The 23,628-nt window shown below is 43.8% G+C and overlaps 1 protein-coding gene across 39 annotated transcripts in view; it reads left to right on the forward strand.

The window, feature by feature from the left end:
* The window catches only part of LIMCH1 (LIM and calponin homology domains 1), a 346,429-nt gene that overhangs the window by 232,565 nt on the left and 90,236 nt on the right, over positions 1-23,628 (forward strand). For all 39 annotated transcript variants that reach the window (XM_089327123.1, XM_017350869.4, XM_070068155.2 and 36 more), the window contains 3 exons: positions 11,680-11,786; positions 15,165-15,195; positions 17,367-17,477. In XM_089327123.1, coding sequence (XP_089183249.1) covers positions 11,680-11,786; positions 15,165-15,195; positions 17,367-17,477 — 249 coding nt within the window. The remainder of the gene's footprint in view (positions 1-11,679; positions 11,787-15,164; positions 15,196-17,366; positions 17,478-23,628) is intronic.

The raw sequence follows: 23,628 nt of genomic DNA on the forward strand, positions 1-23,628 counted from the left end.
CTTATTTTCTTGTGGATCAGTACCAAATCCATAGCAGTCCAAAGACCATAATTTGACTGTCACTGCCATGGTCATATTTGTTGTTTAATGGTTGATGATACATGATTGAAGGAGTTTTGTCTAATTTAAATGAAGATTATCTCCCTTCATTTCCAAAAATGAATTATGTTGGAAAAGAAGTCTGGCAGTATAACATAATAATGCTTATGCTGAGTTTTAGGGTGAGTTTAAGTAGTTTGGGGTCTCGTTCAGTAATTATTCTGGAAGGACAGATTCTTTGGAATCTGGACAGTTCTAGAGATAGGCTGGGCTCCCAGTTCTCCTGAGATAGCACTGTTGTATTGACCTTCAGTGGGCTTGAAAGTCAAGTTCTTGAGATGAAAAACAGCTGCACATGGATGATCTTGAGTCTGGAATCCAGAAACAGTGATAAAATCAAGGTACTTGAGCCAATTTAGTCTTTCAGATTGGGCACTCTGTTTCCTTAAATGTCCCATGAGGGAAGAGAAACTGGGCTTCAGTGGCTATACAGGCAAGGAATTGTACTTGAGTAACGCTCTTCCAAGCAGAGTTAATTATGAGAGTTGTGCTTCCTTCCTTCTGTGGTCGGTCCTCTTTGGCATCAGGATGTTAACCTTGGGAAACTGAGGCAGCGTGACTGCTTAATGCACAGACTCTTCCAAGAGAATCTTTCTGGAAATTAGATCAATTATATTTAATATGCTAAACACGTTGTTATTAAATTGGCATTCTACTCCACAAGAAGTTTTATAGAAAAGTTACATCTGACCCGGCTTTGTGAATGTAGCCAGTACTGATAATTCTGTCTGCCCTGTGTCCCCTTCCTAAGAAATTGCATTCTTCTTTCAGAAACTGTTCCTCCTCTACTCCTCTCCTATCATTGATTGATAGAATCCATGGTCTCTTATCCCATCCCATCAGCCACCGTGGGAAGAACCTGAAATCTAGGTGGACCAATGTGGGTGTTTTCCTGGGATTTAAAATTTATTATTAATTTTAATTCTTTTTACAATGAAGTATTTTAATTTGTGCTTTTTTAGTTTCATTTTTATTTTTGCTTACATATACACATTGTACCTATGTATGGGCTACCGTGTGATGTTTTGATAGATGTATACATTGCATAATGTTCAAATCAGAATAAACATGTTCATTGCCTCAAGCATCTGTCATTTCTTTTTGATAAAAATCTTCAACATCCGTTCTGCTACATTTTTTAACTGCAAGTGAGAAAGAGAGTCACTGCTCTCAGGGAGTGACAGCCTTCATGTGGGAAACTTGGGCAGAGCGAAGCCATATGGAAGAAATCTGCATGCAGAGAGTGCCAACAAAGCAACGTGCGAAATGGGAAGACAGGAAGGGGAGCGAGCCTGGGGCCCACAAGTCCAGGTCTTGGTTTCCAGCTGTTGCAGGGGGTCGGCTGCATCTCCACTCCACCCGGTAGCAGGGCTGTGCTGGACTCTGCTATCCAATATATGCCTATTTCTGTCAGACTTGCTCTCATTGGCAAGTAAGAGTCCCAGTTCTTATGATGACCTCTTCCTGCCCAAAGAACTGAATGCATTGCCTTTTGTAAAGTAAATCCACAATAAACATCTTTGAATGGACTTGAAAAATTAAACTAAATATAGCTTAACTTCTGACTCTATCTTTCACTCTAAACCAAACTCAACTTCTGCTCCTGTTGTTAGGTCATTTCCAAAATGCTTTAAAGTACATAACTTTATATTCTTTTATAAAAATGGCTTTTAGATGTGGAACTTGGGATGGACGAAGTGAAAGGATTTAACTGTTGAATGCTAATGACATCTGTGAGTGAGAAGGTTAAGGCGTAGTAGAGAGATTGGAGAAAGTAGAAGCTTAATTCTCCAAGGATTAGGAGAGGGTACTGACCAGAGCAATCTAGAAGGATGACCAATTGCCTCTAAGGGGCCCACTGAGGTGGAAGCTACTAAATTTGCAACAACTCCAGGTCCAATAACAGCACCATTACTTCTAGTAGCACTGGGAGCCACGTGTTAGAGATGAAGAGTGGTCAATAAATAATATGCACAGAGTCAGATAGAAATCAAAATACCAACTTTACTTCTCATGAAACAAATTAGAGAACATTGGCTTAGAGCTGCAGCCAAGAATGTTTGCTAATCCTCGTTCCTGAATTAGATTTATACTGGCCATTCCTGGCACAGCTAGACAACCACAGGCCTCCCCCACAGAGAGAGGCCCCTTACCACATGACAGAGACAGACAGAGCACATGTGTCCTACAGACAAGCTGTCTTCTACAGAAGGGAAATCCAGAACTGGCAGAGCTGGGCAGGCCCTGCCCCTTCTCCCAAACCAGCCACAGGGAAGAGGGAAAGGCTGGGAGCAGTATCCTAGCTGATGTCCTTCCACATAGACACCTGACTGGCTGCCCTTCAGGTAGTCAAGAGATGGTTGGCTTAGCCGCCAAAGTTAACTGTCCCACCTGTGATATTTCTTGTTCTTACTCCCTGCTCCCTAGTCAAAGACAAAGGGGTGAGGATGGTGGAGACACAGACAGTAGAACAGTTGAATAGTCCGCTCGTTGGGACTGGATCATGACAGAAATAAGGCAGCAAGGGGAGAGGGAAGTGGACAGAGAAGGGGCAGAGTCTGGAGTTGAAAGGGTCTGTGGTATGGGAGAGAAGACATGAGATACCTGGAGAGAGACTAGCTAAGGTCATAGAGAAGGACGTAAGAGTCTAAGATCCCACAGACGGTCTGGGTGATGACTATGATCCTGAAATGAAGTAGCAAGTATAACTGGGGAAGCCCAAGAACCACAAGCCAGGTTGTTGGGCCAGTGGTCCACATGGAATGTAATGTTACCTTGAATGTTGACTGCATTCAGTGGGGAGCCTTAATACAGAATCCTCAGGGATGTGCCAGAAGGGAAGGGTGACTGACTGGAAGCTCAGCACGGTGAGGAACGGATGGCGCAAACCTAACATGGGGTGGGGACTGCCCAGGAGGGTGATCCCAGCAGCGGTCTGGAAGGGCCAAGGGAGCTCTGAGAGAGTAAAGGGCGCCAGGGTTCTCCCTCCCCGCTCTTTTCCCTCCCCTCTTCCCTCCACCCACCATGCCACACCTCCTCATCTTTTCTCTGCTGGACTTCCGCTGAACAGCCCAGTACATTAGTGCTGTTGTTTTCATTCTGCACTGACTTCCTTGACTTCCACAATGTGATTTTTGCCCAATGGTTTCCCTGAAATTCTCCTAAAATTATTGATGTCCTTCTAATCAGAAAATTCATTCACTGATGACTTGACAGTGTTCATCCTTAGAAATGAGTGTCAGAATGGAAAACATTTATTGGGTTATTGGTGTGTGCCAGACACTGTTCTATTCTTCTAGAACTCCATAAACAGTCCTATGATATTATGCATATCCGCATTTTCATACTCATTCATTCTTTCCACACATATTTATTGTTTACTTACTCTGCATCGAATGTTATCCTAGGTTTTATTTAAAAAACAAAGAAAGCCATTCAAGGGTCCTGCACGAGTCTTGCAGGAGGGGAGAGGTGTGGGGCTGTGATCAGGAAGGTGTAGCAACAGATCCTATGAGACTTGTAAGGCCATTGAAGGACTTGGGCTTTCTGAAGAGACAGCTAAGGCAACGACGGACTAAGCATCTTGCCCAAGGTCTCTCAGCCAGGACACGGCAGAGCTGGGATCCTGATACAGTGTTGTAGCATTTGACACTGTACACACTGTGCTCCCTCAAACAGCACTCTCAGCTGGCTTCGCTGGTCTTCCTGGTTCCAGGATACTCGTTGCTCCTTCTGCTTGCTTTCCCTTCTCAGACACATGGGACAGCTCCTCCTCTGTTTCTTAGATGTGCGTGATCTTGTTGGTGCTGTTTCAGTCTCTCTGGTACTGTCTGAGCTGTGCTGGAAAGTATCTCGCTTTCCCCCGCTTCTCCTCAATGAGCTAATGACTTCCAAGCCTGCAGGTTCTGTAGGGGCCTCATTCCTCGACCTCAGCTCTGTGCCCCGCGAGCTGTGCTGTGAATGTAGTGTTCCAGGTTTCATTTATTTCCCTTTCTCCCAGATCTGTTCTTTCTTTGTTCCTTTCAATGCTCTCAACAGCTACCATCCTCAGCACCACCTAACATATGCCCCACGCCTTTGTCCTCTCCTCCAAATGTACTCAACCAGTGAGCCAGAGAGGCATTCTCATCCTGGCCCTCTTGTCCGCTCTGGTTGAGATCCTGTGGTAGCCTCTTAAATGGACCCTCCACCCAACAGTGGGGCTTTCCTGTTGCAGCCAGTGTATTCTAAAACAAAGGCAGGATTCGAGGACTCCCATCCTGATGACCCAGCCTGGATTCCTCAGTGCCCAGAGAACAGTCCAGACCCACCACCGGGCATCCATAACCCTCCTCGGTCTGACCTTTCCTATCCTTCTTCCCCTCCCAGCCTTCCATTCTCTCTTCTGGAATCCACTGTGCTTCTGCTCATTTTTCACCCATATATTTTTTTTCCCCCTGGTTCCAAGTAGCCCCCTGGCTGCCACCTTCTGGATTGAATCTCCCAGAATTCCTGAGAGCAAAATGAGCTGTGCGTTCCCCTCAGTGGAAGAGCTGCTATCCTCATTATGTGCTCCTGGAAAATAAAAATGCATTGAAAGTCTGCTGTGCACTGATTGTTGTTGGACAGCAGCCAATAACTAGAGTTTGACTGCAACCCACACAGGCTGGGGCAATGACTGTGAACACATGGCAGGTACAGGAAATCCCCAAATTCCATTAATTTTGGAGTAAGTTCCTGGAGATATTTTGGTAATGTATTCCTTAAGTTCTGAATTTCTTAATTGCATTTCTGTTAAAGGGAGTTTGCTTCAAATGTAGAAAATCTAACAAAAACCACGTTTCAAAAAGTCTTTTAAGTAGACGAGAAAAGTAACTTGTTACGTTAGTTACTGATTTTCTAATATGATCTGGGTCTTCTCTGATATACTTGCAAATCTTTCCAATATCCTAATCTTTATGAAGATGTTTAAGGCAAATATTTATTATAGGAAATGTATTAAAATGATAAATTCATCAGAAGTAACATTTTTCCATTTTGCTGTTTTCCATTGAGTCTTTTCACTTATAGAAGTTTAAAATGCTATGAACGTTTCATACATACTGCATTTTGCATATCAGGCAGTAGAGGGATTTGGGTTCCTTTGAGACCCAAATGAACTGGGAACTCCAACTCCATCATCCCTGCTGTCGAAGAAGGAAAGCCAGGGAGATAGAGCGCCAAATGCTGGGAGCCTGCCCCAGGGCCGGAGAGCCTTGTTCTCTGCTGTGGATCGGGAGAGAGAGAAACCCTTTGCCTGTTGACGTGACAGCTGGAGAAAGGGATAGGGAGCAAGCAGGTCTTTGCTTGCTTCTCTTAAAGCTAAGAGGGAGAAAGACCTGGATGAGGCAGTGATGTGTCTTGGGGGCTACACTAGCATGAGCGACTGGCCCAGCCTCCCATAGATAGCACTGCTGTGGCCTAAGGCAGTCCCTTTGGTGGCTTGAAGCCGCTGGAAGCCGTGATCCTACCTGCAGCCAAGAGATGTGCACTGGGTGTTTCTGAAATGCTCTTTGCAGCTTTTAAGTTCCATCATGTAATCAGTAACCACCTTCAGGTACACTTTGGTTTAAGGAGGTTTTTGTGTTCTGAACTGGGAGCCACCGTGCCAGGATTTATTTTGGTGCAATAATTAAAAACGCTAACCTCCAAGCAACTGTCTTATCCAGGGATTTTGGTACATTGCTTGCTCCTGAGTTTGAGGCTGCCTGTACAACAGTGCAAAGCTGGTGGTTAATAACAATAGTAACAACAGCCTTTTTTTGTTTGTAACCGTCTTCCATGGAACTGGCAAGGGCCATATGTACGCACTGCACTTTTCATAGATGGACACTTTTGTTCATCTTACCATCCATGGACTTTTCCAGACCTGTGTGGACTCAATGCCATAATAATCCCTCCATACACAATTATCCCCCCTTATCATGGGAGATACATTCTATGACCCCAGTGGATGCTTGAAACCTCAGATAGTAAGGAATCCTATGTTTTTCCTGTATGTCCATATCTGTGATAAAGTTTCATATATAAATTAGGCCTAATAAAATATTAAGAACAATAATAATAAACTAGAACACTTACAGTGATGTACTGTGACAAAATGGCCAGCATCATGGTTCCTGTGCTTTGGGGTCGCTGTTAAGTAACTTAAGAGTAACTAGAACACAGATACTGTGATATCATGACAATCAGTGGTATTCAGTGACTAACAGGAGGATAGTGTATACTTTGTGGATTCATTGGACAAATGAATGATTCACATCCCAGCTGGGCAAAGCATGGTGGTGCAAGGTTTCATCATATTACTTAGAATGGCACCCAAAACTTATGTATTTCTGGAACTTTCCACTTAATATTCTCAGTCTATAATTGACCACAAGTACAAAATCAAAGGGACCACTGAAAAGCATGCTCCGAAGGTGCCAGACATTGGGTTCTATTTGTAAGGTACATTTTCGATTGTTGTGACATCACTGTAAGGTTAATAGCATCCCCTTACTTTACAGATTAGAAATTTGAGGATCAGGAAGTTTAGGAACTGTGCTAATAAGCAGGTGAGGCTGAGCTCCAAACTGAATCCCTTCTGTGCTGTGTTCCTTGAGAAGTTCATTCCCCTCTCCTTTCCAGTGTCTGATTTGATGTCAGACCTCTGTTTATGTGCATCTTTTTAAAAAAAGATTTATTTAATTGCTTCAAAGTCAGAGTTACAGAAAGAGACAGAAAGAAAATCTTCCATCCACTGGTTCAGTCTCCAGATGGCTGTGATGGTCAGTGCTGGGCCGGCCAAAGCCAGGAGCCGGGAGCCAGGAACTTCTTCCAGGTCTTCCATGTGGGTGGCAGGGGCCCAAACATTTGGGCCATCTTCCTCTGCTTTTCTCAGGACATTAGCAGGGAATTGGATAGGAAGTGGAGCAGTTTGGACATGAACCTGTGGGATGCTGGCATAGCAGACGGTGGCTTAACTTGCTGTGCCATGATTCATCTGCATCTTCAACAAATGCAGGTATTTGCTGGATCATGAGGACTAAGGAATTTTGTTCCGTTCATTGTTATAAGTAGCTAGGAGAGGACCTCGCACACTGTATTTAATCTATGCAGATATTTAGTGAGCACCTGCCACTCTCTGCTACACTCTGAGGGTAGAGGCTGTCCCTCATCTTGCCTTTGGATAGAGAAGCGAAGAGAATGAGCACAAGGACTTCTTCAGAGTAAGAGACCTGGAAGGGTGGCAAGCTCAGGGCTCAGCCCGGCCCTTGTTTCATACACAGGGCAGGCCTACAAATGAACGAAGTGGGAAACCACAGGGCCATGCACAAGAATAATTTAATATGTGGCTCTTATATAAACAGTAATATAGATCCGCTTATTAATACGACTGTGGTACAAAATGGACTCTGTAAGGAGCTTCTGTTATGCTTCTGTGTTGAATTGAGACTCAGGCCCTCTCAGCCAGAAATGCTAACTGTTCTCCCTCAGTGCTTGCACATTGACTCTGTAGTCACAGAGGAGACAACCATTTCCCTTTGAATTGTGTAGGGCTGATTTGCCCAGTCAAGTCACACCCATACCTGCTTAAATATATTTCTATAACTGGAAGAATCTTTCCCATGACTTTTTTGGGGAAAAATTTCAAATGCATTGAAAGGTTGAAAGAATGGCATAGCAAATAACTGAATATCTTTCATCTGGAGTAGGATCAGCCGGCTCTGGCCTGTGGACCAAACCCAGCCCAATGCCTGCCTTTGTGAAGAAGATTGGAATGCAGATGCACACATTTGTTTATGCGTGATCTGCTAAGAGAGTGGGGAACTATTTTAACACAGACCACCATGAGGCCCACAAGGGTGAAAATGCTTATTATCTGGCCCTTTAAAGGAAGGCTTACTGACTTCAATTTAGATTCACCAGTTATTAATATTTTGCCGTATTTGCTTTCTTTTTTTTAAAAAATATTTATTTGCTTTATTTAGAAGGCAGTGTTACAGAGAGAGAGGAGCAAAGATAGAGAAGCCTTCCATCCACTGGTGCACTCCCCGAATGGTCACAGTGGCCAGGCTGGGCCAGGCCAAAGCCAGCAGCAAGGAGTTTCATCCAGGTCTCCCATGTACATGCAGGGACACAAGCACTTGGGCCATCTGCTGCTGCTTTCCCAGGCCATTAACAGAGAGCTTGGTTGGAAGTGGAGCAGCTGGGACTCAAACCAGCGCCCATATAGGATGTCGGTGTTGCAGACAGTGATTCACCCATTATACCACAATGCCAGCCCCTGTGTTTATTGGCTTTCTCTCTCCACAGCAAGACAGACATATTCAAAATTCCTTCCTGCTCTCCCTCTCTCCCCTCGCTCCCTACCTCCTTTTCTCTCTCCCTCCCTCCTCTCTTTGTTTCTCCCTCACCACATGTGTGAACATACACATATACGCACACTTTTCTTCCTGAACCATTTGAAAGTCGTGTAACAGACATTATAACCCAACCCTAAATAATTCATATAGACAGTTAATGCTAAAGCTTTTCTGTCTGTAACTACTGTTCTATATCGTCTTCACATGTAATAAAATCCACATTCATCCAACAATACCATGCATGGTCTATATTTGAACTTGACTTTACAGCCTCATATTTTGGGGAAAATCTAGGGTCCAATCAAAGGCCATAGATTGCGTTTGGTCAGTACGCCCGTTTAATTTCCAGTTTTTGTTTTTTCATGACATTGATTTTTTGAAGAATCCTTTTAAATTTTCTTGTAAAGATTGGTAAGTCTCAATGGCTTTGTTGGCTCTGCATTAGTAAGAGCTAAATATAATAGTGATGAAGTAAATCAGCGTCTCCTACCTCTCCCTTGGGAGCAAGACATTACACTGTTTGGCTTCTGAACTTACAACTCTTAAGATGTGGGTTTTGCTTGAAATTGCCAATGTGGAAAAATCGCAGGATGAAGAACAAGGCCGACGAGACTGCACAGGATGTGCTTTGTGCAACTGAGCACACAGCCCTTCTCGCCTGCTCCGGTGGCTGCCCTTATTAGCTCTTGGCGGGGCGGCTCTCCTTCTGCACTGGGGCCTGGCTCCCATCCAGCATCGTTAGGTTGCAGCGAGGAGCTGGAAGCAGACCTGCAGTTATTTAAATCTTCCAGCCCAAATTGTTCAGGCTGGCTGGCAACACAAAGCTTATGTATGTGTTTGTGGGCCATTGCTGAATGGAGTGTGGCACTCTGGTTAGGGAGTGTGCATCTGGGTTTACAAATGGGCAGATGACCTCCTTGCTTTTCTTCAGAATCTGGGGAGCCACAGTCAGGGCCTCTGGGGTGCCACAGTCATGACAGGTCTGTGGTCACCAGACCTGTCGTCTATTGTGGTCCCCCGCAGAGAGCACCAACACTCACTTTGTTTTTCTCTGGGCAGCAAGCACCCAGAGCTTACTGGCCAGTCAACAGATCATATGGAGGGGCTGGCGCTGTGGTGCAGTGGCCTGGCCTGATGCGCCAGCATCCCATATGGGTCCTGGTTTGAGACCCAGCTGCTCCACATCTGATCCTGCTCTCTGCTGTGACCTGGGAAAGCAGTAGAAGATGGCCCAGGTCCTTGGGCCCCTGTACCCACATGGGAGACCTGGAAGAAGCTCCTGGCTCCTGGCTTCGGATCAGCACAACTCCTGCCATTGTGGCCAATTGGGGAGTGAACCAGCAGATGGAAGACCCCCCCTCCCCCGTCTCTCCCTCTCCTCTCTCTGTGTAACTCTTTCAAATAAAATAAATCTTAAAAAAAATAAAAAAAAAAACAGATCATATGGAAAGCCCTTGTAAAGGCTCCCCTGAAGTCTGTACGGTACTGCCTTTGATTTGGGGCCACTTTATTCAAGATTTAAGGGGTTTGTTGGCTTTTCCTGAAATGTGGAATTGTGTGAGGAGGGCACCCTGTTCTGAATGTGGTGTCTTCAGAATTGTTCAAGGGCTGGCGCCTGTAGTGCCTTGAGGGTCTCAGGACCCGGTGATCAGAGAAGGTGTGTGTGCGTGGGTGTGTGGTTGTGGGAGGGAGGCAGGAAGGAAAAAAGCCATCAGAGAAAGGGAAAAGGCAACAACAACAAAAGTTGCAGTGAGAATTTCAAGAAGGCAGGGTAAGAGTAAAGCTCCCGGAAACACGGGGCAGTGGGAAAGGCAACTGCCTCTCTGTGGACTTGGGCGTTCACTCTGGAGAAGCCTCCTTCTATCTGTTGTGTTCACGGGGAGGCAGGCTTAGCAGCTGGCTGACTGGGATGGCACAAGGCCTCTCTGTGCCTCCACCGTTGTCTGAAAAATGGACATAGTAAGAGCAGCTGCTGCATATGGCTGTTTTGTAGCTAAAAGAGAGAATCCCAGCGCTTGGCCAACACTCCTTGAGTAGAAGCTACAGATGTTTATTTTGTGTTATAAATACTCTGTGGTAGCAGAAGCCTTCTCTGATCTTTATCCTCTTTCTTAAGAATAGTGAATAAATAGTATAATAATAATAATAGTAAATAATGAATAATCATATAGTAATCGTGAATACATTGCATAAATAGTAAATAGTGTTGTGATGCGGCGGGCTAAGCTGGCATCCCGTATCAGAGCGCCAGTTTGAGCCCTGGCTGCTCTGCTTGTGATCAGCTAACGCATATGGAAAGGCAGAAGGTTTTGGTCCAAGCACTTGGGTTCCTGTGACCAAAGTAGATGACTTAGAATTCCGTGTTCTGCAGCCATTTGAAGAGTAAACCAGTGGGTGCAAGATCTCTGCCCCCAACCACTCGCTCTGTCTTTAAAATAAATACATCTTTTTTAAAATGGTGAATAAAAATTAAAAGATAAACCTTTTTAAAAACCATTCACTCCTGAGCTTTGATTCTCATGTTAGCCAAATATTTTTTCCAGTTTCCAGTAATACTTTAGCAATTTTAGTATCAATATGTGCTTGTAAATGTGCTAATCATAAATTACATGACTTGTTTTCCTTTTTCCCTCACTTTTCTGACCATTTATAAGTAAATGCATCACATAAACATCCACATGTGACCCTCATATTATGATTTCTAATAAGTCTAGATTTTTTTAATCTAATTCAATTTGTAGTCTACAAAGATATTTTCAGTCAACACCCATAAAGGATGTCTAAAAGGTATATAGAAGATTTATTTTAGAAGATCTGTTAACAAGAAAAACTTGCTAAAGTTGAGAAAAACCCCTGGGTATCAAAATCTGTTTCTTGAATATCAGTTTGAATGAGATTCTAGGTAATAAATTGAAGCAATAGTGAATACCTGGATTTTTTAAAAAGTATTATTCCCCTGAAAGATGCTAAGTTCTCCTTTTCAATGGTATCTTACTTGCACTTTTATACAAATGTGTGAATTTGGCAAGATGGTGGATTTGGAAGTTTGAGGTGTCTGCTAACTCAGGCATTTCCTAACAAAGCATAATTTTGTTATGCAACAAGTGGAGATTTCGACCTGACCCCTAGCCTGGGAGCCCTGCTGCCCTTTGAACAATCGAAGGGGAGGGGCCAGTGCATAAAATAATCTAACTTGGATTTCTTTTCTTCCTTGCAGGACAATATTATCTTATTCTTGAGAGGTTGTAAAGAGCTCGGCCTCAAAGAATCTCAACTGTTTGACCCGAGTGACCTCCAGGATACGTCCAACAGAGTAACGGTCAAGTAAGTAACATACAATTTATGTTTAAGGGAAACTCCTTCATGGTGTGATTTGCAGTTGTGTGAATGATGTTGTAAGTTCCAAGAGGTAGAGAACTGGGTGTGTGTAATAAAATAAAAATGTGCAGGTGAAAAATCAAGCTTTCAAAATAAGACACGTTGGCCTTCCCTCCGGGCAAAGCTTTCATTCTCATCAAACATGATTTCTTCAAATGCAAAAATGATGCATATGGAGTTACAATGCTGAAGAGAAGGGAAAAGGGTCAAGTAAAGCTTAACAGAGAGGCAAGAAAGAATATGCACAGAATCTCTGTGTGTGAGGCAAAACCCTTTTATTGGCTCCTACTGGGCATTTGAATAGGCTCTTGGAAGACCACAAACTAGGTAAACAGGTCTGGACTCTGGTTTATTCTGCAGGGCAGGCAAGAGAGGACAGGGAAATTGCCTCTTCATTTACATTGGTAACTGTTTTCTCCTGTGTCAGTGATCAAGTTCTTTGAGGCCAGATCGTTGGCTCTGTGGCCATTGTTGACTGTATCTACTCAACAAGCCATGTCTGAGGCCAGAGAATTCTTGGAGCCAAATGTCACAGTAAAAGAACAGGCAAAGCGCTCCTGTGTGAAGAATTAGCTCATGTCCAGGGTAATGAGAAGAAATGTCCTTATGAGATGGTGGAGAGAACTTTCCTATGGTTAGAAGTTCCTTAGGCCCTACTGATTTTCTATAAAACACTTTCCACTTTACTTAATTAATATTTGGCATGACTATCACTTAGTAACAAGCTTAATTGAGTAGATTGGGTCTGTGGATTGGCAACTTTTCTGCATTTGATTTCTTTTGGGGTCATTTTATTGATGGAAGAATTGAAGAGGGAGACAAGCCAAAATTTAGAGCCATTAATTTTATACTATTTGCTGATCTTGATTTAGAAAAAAATATAATGAAGGAAAATGAAAACTACTGAATTAAATAAATTTGGGGTTTATGTTGGGTTTTATGACTTATAAAAGAGTTTGCTGTGATTGGTTATCTAAAATCACTTCTCTCTTGTCAATGTGGTGCTATTTAATATTTCTCATGGGAAAAATAAATAAAAAACAACAATAAAAATTAGGATATTTAGATATGGCAACTGCCATAAGGCTCACCTCAGTCATAATCTGCTCCATTTATTACTGTACCTAAATCCAGCCTCTATAAATCTTTGTTCCCTTTAGGAAATTCTTTTCAGTTATGCCTCCTTGAGACCTCACCTGAGTGGCAAGTGACCAGAAACAATAGTTACTGTACAACAAACACGGGAGGTGATAATTAGTCACACACACACACACACACACACACACCCTGGGGGGTGAGGGGAAAGTTCACTGTGAAATGTCAGCAGCTGCATTCACTTTTTAGAGTCATTGTCCATCCAGGATGACTCTGGTATTAGAAAATCTGAAATCTTATCAGCTTTCTTGCTTTTCTAAAAAAGTGGGCATCAGGAAATGAGGCGTCCAGGCCCAGGTCTCCTGCTCCTCCTATCTGCAGTGCCGGCGAGTTCCCTTCCTACAGCAGACCTCTGTGTCGTCACGAAACATGGGACGTTTTCTCAGGCGTGATGCTAGTGACACTTGCTCCGTTCAGATCTGGAAAGATGCGACAGCCGTTTTCTAAAGGACACTGTGATTCAAAGACGTGGAAAGCTCCCGGAGCAGGAGAAGGCAGGACGCAGGCCACGGCGCTCCTCAGCTGCCGGGCCATCTTCCTGTTTTCCTGTTCTTTTGACCTTTCCTACTTTGCTCTCTCCTCTTCTCTATTCTGTCTTCCCACCTCTATAGCCTCTGGCATTTCTTCTCATTTTCTTTCCTTTTTAATTTTTCTTTTACATGATAACTATGATTTTCTTTAGACAATACTATTTCTTCACCTTCTCCTGTGTGAGATACTTTCTATCTCTAAAGAAATGAAGTGAACAGGGTATCAAGGTGCCCCCCCCATCACATGCTGTTCATACTTCAGTGTCAAAGAGTGAGAGGCAAGTAAGCTCACAGAGAGATAAACGCTGAGAAGACGATCAAATAGAATGACCTGGGCACAGGTGGCCAAGGGCGGCCTCTCTGAATGGCGGCCTTTCTGAGACATGAGGAAGCCACGGGAAGATCTGTAGGCTGTTAAGGGCATAGAAAGAACAGACACTAGGCTGGGGAGGAGAAACAAGCTTGATGTGGAAAAGGAAAAGCAACAAAGCCATTGCTCATTCCTCCAGGGCATTGAGAAAGAGTAAGTGTGGTCAGAGGCGGTCCTCAAGCATGGTAGGATGCTCAATGTGGAATCATTGTAGAGGACCGTTATTTGGTACTTGGAAAGTTGTTATTTCTAGTTTTATTGAGGCGTGGAGCATGAGTAAGCTCCTTGCTTCGCAGGTTTTTTGTAAGTTGCTGCTGGTTTCATTTGGCAGTGGAGAGGAGCCATGTTTAGCATGTATAGATTTTATAGCCGAGAAAAATGGAACTACTGCATTGCTGTGTTTGCTCCCTGTGAGGGCTAAGCAGAGATCAGCAGAGGTGCGAAGCAGCCTGTTGATTTCAGTTAATAGTGTAAGCAGTAAGGTACAGGAGTGGATCCCACAGAGGAAATCTGGATGCTTTTCTGAAATTGTCTTTTAAAAAAAAATACTCTTTATTTTAGCTTTCATGGTGGGTAATTTTTCTTACATTTTTTGGAGAAGTAACTTGAGTCAACCATAAGAAAAAGAGAAGGGAAACCTGCAAATGATTACTGCATGTGTAATTTACGGAACTGTACCTGTAATGGAAGCCAGACAACCTTGACAGGAACGGAAAGCACAACCCACAGGAGCGCACAGTGAGGACCGTTCCAGGGAGTCACAGCGATGGGCCGAAAAGGCCAGAAGGACTCGGGCAGCTCCCGAGTGTGTCTCTGTAAAAACTTGGAAGTATTTTCACATAATTGGTTGTTATGTGGAAGTCATTCACAAATATTTTGTGAGCTCCTACTATGGACAAAGCATGATTTTATCTCTGAAACACAATTTTAGTCAATGAGCCTTTATTTTCATGTTCCGTCTCCTGAAATTGTTTCCTATAAAAATTTTAGATCTTTTATAGATTTTTTTTGCTCTCATCTTTTCATCATTTTTTAAAGTCATAGAAGATATCTAATAGCATAATGACATTCATTTTTTTCTGTTATATTTTCTAAGTAATTCTAAGTAATTGTATTCTGAAATCACCAGTCTTAGGCCTTAATCCATGAATATATTCTTCCGATTTTGTTGTGTTTGTTGATTTTGTTTGCAAGGATGCCTTAGAGGAAGGAAAGACCACAGTGAAGAAACTATGCTGATCATATTTTCTCTTCCTTTTCCTTATTTAGGAGCCTCGATTATAGTCGGAAGCTGAGAAATGTAAGTGTTTGAACTTTGCTTCCCAAACTTCCCTCTGACTTTGATGATTCAAGTGTAAAACTAAGTTCATTGCCTCTCATAGGCATTGCTGGACAGAGTCCTTCTGAGAACAAAAGGAATTTGTCTCTGATAGGATCATTAATGACTATGATAAAAATGAAAATCCTAGATTTGGGGAGTTTCTCTTTAATTAGATAAGTGCTGGACCAGAAATAAATAAAAATGTGTGCTCCATTTGGGCTTCAGCTTCTTAAGCACAGATGTTCAGTCCCAACACGAACCTTAGCCCCTTCGCATTTGTAGGCACAGATGAGATTATTAAATGGGGCAGTTGGGCAAGTTGTTCTAGGGAAAGATCCACATAATGTTAGTGTTGACTGCCTTGGGCCTGTACTGTTTTCCTATTTATCTTTTGAGTTTTTATTAGTATTTTCTTTTTTTATTATAAACACTTTTATTTAGTAAATATAATTTTCCAAAGTACAGTTTATGGATTACAATGGCTCCCCCCGCAACTTCCCTCCTACCTGCACCCCTCCCATCTCCCCCTCCCTCTCCCATTCCATTCACATCAAGATTCATTTTCAATTATCTTTATATACAGAAGATCAATTTAGCATATATTAAGTAAAGATTTCATCAATTTGCACCACACAGAACATGAAGTGTAAAATACTGTTTGAGTACTAGTTATAGCATTAATTCACACTGGACAACACATTAAGGACAGAGATCCCACGTGAGGAGTAAGTACACAATGACTCCTGTTGTTGACTTAACAATTTGACACTCTTGTTTATGGCATCAGAAATCTCCCTACTTCTCGAAAATGGAAAAATTGTCTGTAATCTTCTTAAAAACTTTCCCAGGTTCTAGTATGTTTGATTGATTCTTATCTTCTCTTCCTCTATCAGACTAGAAGTATACACCATTTTTCATCATACAGTTGTAAGCCAAGCAGAAAACCCATAATCTAAAATCCAGCACAGCTCATCTTCCATTCTTTCAATACAGCCTCATACTCTTAGCACATATTTGTTGTTTTATAGTCCTAGTTAATATCCTATGTGTGGAATCGTGTGTTCTCTGGAAATCTATTTGTAAGCAATCAGTTTAAAAAGTCTTTCTGGAAGTTTTGAAGTATTCATGAAGTAGAATTTTCCCACCGAGGTGGGAAAAGAATCACATCCTAGCAGTGATGCACAAAACCATATTTTGGGCCTGTTGCCAGCTGGAACCGTGCACCTAGATCACGTTGTCCAAAGCAGTTTCTGGTCTACCGAGTAGAAGGAGGGACAATAATTATGTCCCAGCCTGCTGCAAGCAATGAGACAGAATCTGAACATAAAATAATAGTCTGAGCTTTTATATGGGCCTCAGATCCCAATAATTCATTTTTAAGGAGCTCATCCTCAGCCAACTCCTGTTGGGTTTTATGGGAAAGTCAATGCAGAAAAGCACCTGCTTTTGTGGACAGTCTCTCTGGAAAGTGAACAGATTCATGGAGGAGCCTCGCCTCTGACCACTGACTGCTCACAGACATTCCTGAACATCCAAGGCAGCAACCTTGTCAAAACGAACAACTTCCCATTTTAGATTCATGAGCATCTCAACCCCAAAGCAGGGTGTCTGGCTGATATCCTTCACTGCATTGCTTTCTTCTGACCTTCATTAGTTAAACGATGTTGAGCATCTGCTGGGAACCACTAATACACCTTTGTTACTCCTTTGGTCTTAGCAGAATGTCTGTGCCCATAAGCAGAAATCTTGGGCCTTCAAAAGCACCTCTCTCAAAAGGAATTGACCACCTCTTTCATTGCTTGTCTGAGTAAAATCTCCAATGAGTTCATGAAAAATGCCCCTGCCTACTTGTGAAAACTTCCCTACATGAACGTCACTTTGGAGGACTTATTTTTCCTTCTTGCTCGTGGAGATCCACTTCCCCACAACCTAACTTCTGTGAAAACCACAGTGTGATTTTCACAGCGGAGTCATGTTTGTGCTGAGTCAGCAGTGGTTCTTACTCGATGATTAACCGTTAATGGCTAGGTCCCGGAGGGTGGCTCTGTCAGTCAGTGGCACCTTCTCTCCTTCCTGCTTTCCTCTTGCAGCATTCCTGGGTCCTTCATTTTAAACGCCATTCCGACCCTGTGCACTGTTCTGTTCCACAGGTACTAGTGACCATTTATTGGCTGGGAAAGGCTGCAAATAGCTATGCATCCTACAGCGGAACGACTCTGAACCTGAAGGAGTTTGAAGGCTTGTGGGCTCAGATGAGAAAGGTAACTTGGCTTTTCTTCTTGATGCCACAAGGTTTCGACAAGGTGGGGAAGGAACACATCGCCTTGTTCAGTTCGGCATGGTGGAATTGTACAGGCCAAAGATGTCACACACTCAAGGAAATGACTGCTGTTCTAACCAAGGACACCTTTGGCTCATACAGCTCACACCTCCTGAACTTTTTTTTTTAAGATTTATTTTATTTATTTGAAACAGTTAACAGAGAGAGGTAGAGACAGAGTGAGAGAGAGAGATGTCTTCCATCTTCACTCCCCAAATGGCTGCAGCAGCTGGAGCTGGGCCAATCTGAAGCCAGGAGCCGGGAGCTTCTTTCAGGTCTCCCACATGGGTGCAGGGGCCCAAGCACTTGGGGCATCTTCTGCTGCTTTCCCAGGTGCATTGGCAAGGAGCTGGATCAGAAGTGGTGCAACTGAGATTTGAACCAACACCATATGGGATGCTGGCACTGCAAGCCAGGGCTTTAACCCATTGTGCCACAGCACCAGCCCCTCCTGAACTTTTATATTCTTTGGAGAATGGGAGCTCTGAGCACCATCAAACTTGAATTCCAAAAGAGCAAATTCAGTCTGTCGGGACATAGCTGTGGATGCCAAGTAGCTCAGTGCTTGCTTTCTTGGGGAAATAATGCTCAAATTAAACAATGCGGTATTGTACAAAAATGAAGACTTGCTCTGCACTTTTGTCCTAAAGGTCATTTTGCTTACCCATCCTGGCCTTGGAGTGGGTGAGGTAATGCCAGCCAAGTTCTTCCCTCCGCACCCACCCGGTATAAGTTCTGATTAATTAGAAGCATTCTTTTACAAAATGTGCCTTCTATGGCCATCACATCTGAGTGATCTGGAAATTGGGAAAATATTATGTACATTATTAAAAGCTTGATTTATTGGACTGTGGGGAAGAGTGACCCAAGGTAGAAGTTTGTCCAGGAAATAGTGGCATATGTTGTGTATTTCCGCCTGGGTGTTCGATTTGGAGGTTCAGCAATCTAGGTAAGTGGTATAAAGTGCTAGTGTGAAGTTTTCCTCCAGAGAAACCCTCCCAACCAGCCGTGATGGACAGGTAAGGCTTGCTTGCAATCAGCATCCATGAATTGGATAAGGCCCGTATTAGAACACAAGTAATTGAGACCCTGCTTGTCCTCATGTCTCTTATGTGAAAAATAAATGTATCAACGCAAATTGAGAGTCATTCGGTGCTTTACAATTTTTCTCTTAGTACTGAAATTGCGCTTTTACTCCAACTTTCTGATGATTTATCCTCCTTTCCTTAAATTAACGCTAATAGTTCTACTTGGCCAGAGCCAGTCTGGCTCACATATTTATAAATGGACACAGTTCTTATATTTGTTGTTACGTGTATAAAGGAAGTCCTTCAAGCCAGTTCCTCTCAAAATAAAACCAATTCATCCACACAATTCTTAGTCTTAGTTCTTATTTGTCCTTTAATTTTTCATCAGATCTAGCCCTAGAGAAATGACAGAAATAAGTTCCAGTCTGGATTTGGGAAGTCTAAAGCTTTATTGTTTTTATACTAAATGTGGACTTGGATCATCATGGATGGATCGTCTTTGTTAAACACGTTAGGAGTTCTGGCTTACCATTGCCTGCTGCTTTCTGTTGCCATCAGGTTTATTCTCATTAGTGGCAATTCTTACCTCCTCTGTAACCTGTGCAGCAATTGGCCTCTCCATCTTTCCTAGCCTCCCTTTCTACTGAGAGCTTGTTACTCCAACTGCCTGGAAAGGACCGCTTACTCATAGCTGTTAGCCTTTTATATGAATGAGGATGCCATTGCAGGGCATGATGGAGTAATTAGTGTCACTGGACAAAGCATGACTCTGAACTCAGGCCCAGGTATGGGACTTCATATACAAAGAAGAGTCAATGAACTTTACTGGTTAAGTTTCTGGAAATATTGGCTTTATCTATAATGTATGTTATCTCATTTGATTAGGTAGGATCGCATTCAGCTGGGAAGCATGAAAAATTCAAAATAGCTAAAATCCAGTAGACTTTATTTCTAACTCAAATAAATGAGTTCTGGATGTGAGCAGTGCAGGACTGGTGTGAGAATTCCATGACCATCAAGAAGGTCTGGACTCATTTTGTCTTTTTGCACCACCAACATCAAACTCTGTCTTCTCACTTGCTGGCCCAAGATGGAGGTTTAGGTTTTCACAGTCATGTCCACATTCAAGCCAGGAAAAAGGAAGAACAGGGGAGAGGGGCCTATGCCCTCCCTTTAAACACACTTCTGGGAAATTATACTCTATACTGCTGTGGTTTGAATGTCTCCTCCAAAATTCCTGCTGTAACTTAATTGTCATAGCAACCAATGCAAATATTGTGGGAAGTGGCACCTTGAAGAGGTGCTAGTTATGGGAGGAGGAGCTTTGCTTTCAAGTGAGCTCTCTCACCATGCGATGATGCAGCAAAAGGGCCCTCACCAGATGCTGCACCTTGATCTTGGACTTGCCAGCCTCCAGAACTCTGTGAAATAAATTTCCATATAAATGACCCAGTCTGTGGTTTTCTGTTAATAGCAACAGAAAACAGACTAAAACAACCCCTGCTTGTATCTTATTGACTTGAACTGGGTCACATATCCATACCAAGCTACAAGGAAAGACTGGACAAAGTAGACTTTAATTCAACAAAGTCTGTGAGTATTTTCACTAGGCAGAAGTGTAAAACAGATTTGGAGGGACAACTGGAATCTTCTGCACATATACAGGATGAGATAAATTTGAAATGAAACTTTTCCCTTCGCCAAGGAGATTAGCCAGATTTTTTTTTACATTCCTTTTTCTAGTGGGAAAAATGTAAATAAAATTTATTAGCTGTAGTGTAGCTTGTCAAGTTCAATAATAGAGATAATGCGTGCAGAGCATAGCGTTTGGCATGCAGTAGGTATACATAGATTGCTGCTGTTGCTGTATATGCCAAGGATCTCTGTAAGCACAGGGACAATGGCCTTTCACTGAGCCTGGGTATGTCAGGGCAAGCCTCCCAAAGAAGAGTCACTTAAACTAAACAAAGGGGAGTTACTGCAAGAGTTCTGAGATTGAAGTGAAAACCATGGGGATTGGGTTGGCTCCAGAGAACTCATGGACTGAAACTAGAAAGCCAACTCTTCAGGTTCTTCCTTCCTACATCTTGCTCTCATCTCTTCTATCTCCTTTTAAAAAAAATTATTTATTTGAAAGAGTTACAGAGAGAAAGGAGAGACAGAGAAAGAGAGATCTCTCTGGTTCATTCCCCCAAATGGCCCTAGTGACCAGGACTGGGCCAGGCTGAAGCCAGGAGCTTCTTCCAGGTCTCCAACATGGATGGCAGGATCCCAAGGACTTGGACCATATTCTGTTGCTTTCCCGGGAGCATTAACAGGGATTGGATCAGAAGTGGAGAAGCTGGGACTCTAAGCAGTGCCCATATTGGATACCGGTGCTGCAGGTGGCAGCTTTAACCCACTGTGCCAAAGTGCCAGCCCTTGATCTCTCCTTGAATTCATTCTTTCCTCCCATGGGTCAACATTCCCTTATAACAGGGAACACAGCCAACAGTACCCCTAGGATCACTTGCTTCTAGCTCCTTGGCCCAAAAGGCTGTGGAATGTTTCCTCTCAGCCTTAGTATACAATTCCTAAGAGTGTACTCTGGTCCATGTGAGTCCTACTCCTGAACCAGTGCCTATGATCAGAGGGCTACCATGGTTGGCATAACTCTCTCCCTTTTCAGGAAATGTAGGGCATCACTAGAAGAAAGGGATAAAGAGAAGGAAGCATGATGGGCAACCAAATGCAAGACCCCTGCCTCAACTGGAAAGTCCATCAACTGCCTTATTTTTTCCATGACACTCATCACCTGACCTCACATTCACTTGTATGTTCTTCTGTTTGTTTCTGCCTTTCCTTTTTTTTTTTTTTTTTTTTTTTACAGGAAGAGTGGACAGGGAGAGAGAGAGAGACAGAGAGAAAGGTCTTCCTTTGCCGTTGGTTCACCCTCCAGTGGCCGCTGCGGCTGGCGTGCTGCGGATGGCATGCTGCGGCCGGCGCACGGTGCTGATCCGAAGCCAGGAGCCAGGTGCTTCTCCTGGTCTCCCGTGGAGTGCAGGGCCCAAGCACCTGGGCCATCCTCCACTGCACTCCCGGGCCACAGCAGAGAGCTGGCCTGGAAGAGGGGCAACTGGGACAGAATCTGGTGCCCCAACCAGGACTACAACCCGGTGTTCCGGCGCCACAAGGCGGAGGATTAGCCTATTGAGTCGCGGTGCCAGCCTCTGCCATTCTTAATAGAACATAAGGCTCATGGGGACAGAACATTTGTTGATTTTGACATAATGTTTTGTCCTCAAGACTAGAACAGTGCCTGACACATAAAAGATGCCCAATAAATGTTTGTAGGATGAGTTGCTTACACAAGCAGAGGGTGGTGGGTGGAGTATAAGTGATTATGCTGGAAAAGTTGAACCCTGAGCCACTCCAGGAAAGGAGCTAGCTGCCTTATAAATCACAGAGGAAGCAGAAAATGTTGAGTAGTAAAACAGGCATCTGGGCTTTTCAGAGGCCATAAGTCATACGCCAATCCTAGCTGGTTCTCATTTTCTATGACAAAGCAGGATAAGAAGTGGACAGATGAGTGAGGTAAGTCAAACATCTCTCAGAAGCTAGTAGTTCATTAACACACTTTTACAAGAACAGCAAGCAATTAGCACAGGGAACTGATTTGACTCTTATCTCCAGGGGAGTGCTCTGTGTTGAAGACACAAAGCTATGGGACTGCTCAGTGAGAAGCACAGATGCACAGACGATGTAATTAGATCCATGAAAGCAGAATGGGGCTGTGCTAGCCTTTGTGTTGGTTCATACTAGGATCTTCTACCCTCCCTCAAAAGCTCAATTTTAGGTGAGCAAAAAAAAAAAAAAAAAAAAAAAAAAAGATCAACTGTGATGGCTTGTTAGAAGCTGATAAAATTGTCCAGCTAACTAATGTCCACATCTTTAGTTCTAGCAAAAGTGGCAACCTCTGCCTTCACCCTCAGGTTCCTGGCAGGGGACTGGCTTGGCCAAGGATAGCCACAAGGCCTGGTTTTCACTTTTCAAACTGGCCGTGCCATGCAGCTGCCCACTTGGTGCAGGGTTTTACCATACTCTTTCCACCCAGTCATGAACATAATGGCTGTTTTGTTTATTTTTCCCGTAATAACTCTGAGACAGCAGCTGAAGCTCTAGGAAGCATGCCGACTTTCTCTTTCCTCCTTTCTCGTCTCCTGTGGTCTGTAGGGTAATGAGGGGGGGGAGACATCTGAGCCTTCAGGGGGCCTTTCTGGTAATGTTTTCTTGAAAATCCCACTTGGTAGTGTTGCACACACAGCTTGTAGGGGTGTCACATCCAGAGGTGACCCGTGGCCCAGCTCCCTGAATATCAGCCCTCGCTGATGGGGAAGTAGATCCAGATAGGGCTTATAGTGGAGAAAGAGTGTGTGAGTGCCCATATGTCGCTCCCCCTCTTCGTGGAGGAACGACACAGGACCCTGCGCTGTTCTATCGTCTGCTCGGCCCTCCCCGGGTTTGCTGCTGGTTCTTCCCGGGTTGGCTACTATCCCTTCCACCTCCGTGGAAGGGCGGTTCCCCCGGGCCACTCTCCCCACTTCCGCAGGGGAGCGGCACACCGCCAGCCGGCTCTCTCGGGGGCTGCACAGGTGTTCCCCTTAGATGTTCCTTCTTAGATGTTCCTGGTGCATGCCGTCTCTCTCCTCCTTTATAGTCCTCTGCCAATCCCAACTCAGCTGCCCACACGCCGAGTACGCTGCTCTCCAATCAGGAGCAAGTCCTACAGTTTATTGGTTGAACTGGAGGCAGCTGTGCGGAAGCTGTTTACTTCTCTCCCAGCGCCATATTGTGGGAGAGCAGATGCATAGAATAAGTCTTAATTCCAGTAACTCAGTCTAGTCCGGTTTGCTCCCCACACCCATAGCTCTGTTTATAACTGGCATGTGATTTTATGTCGAAATTCACATACCTGAGGGAATAGATAGCAGTAATGACAACCCCGGTGCTTAGTCTGCATCTGGCACTTTTCTGAAGGCTCTCTGTGTGTTAGCACGTGTGGGTGTCCCAGCAGCACCAGTGCAG

This window comes from Oryctolagus cuniculus, chromosome 2 (assembly GCF_051225735.1).
Source record: "Oryctolagus cuniculus isolate XC-2025 breed Fujian yellow rabbit chromosome 2, ASM5122573v1, whole genome shotgun sequence".
Lineage (NCBI taxonomy): Eukaryota > Metazoa > Chordata > Mammalia > Lagomorpha > Leporidae > Oryctolagus > Oryctolagus cuniculus.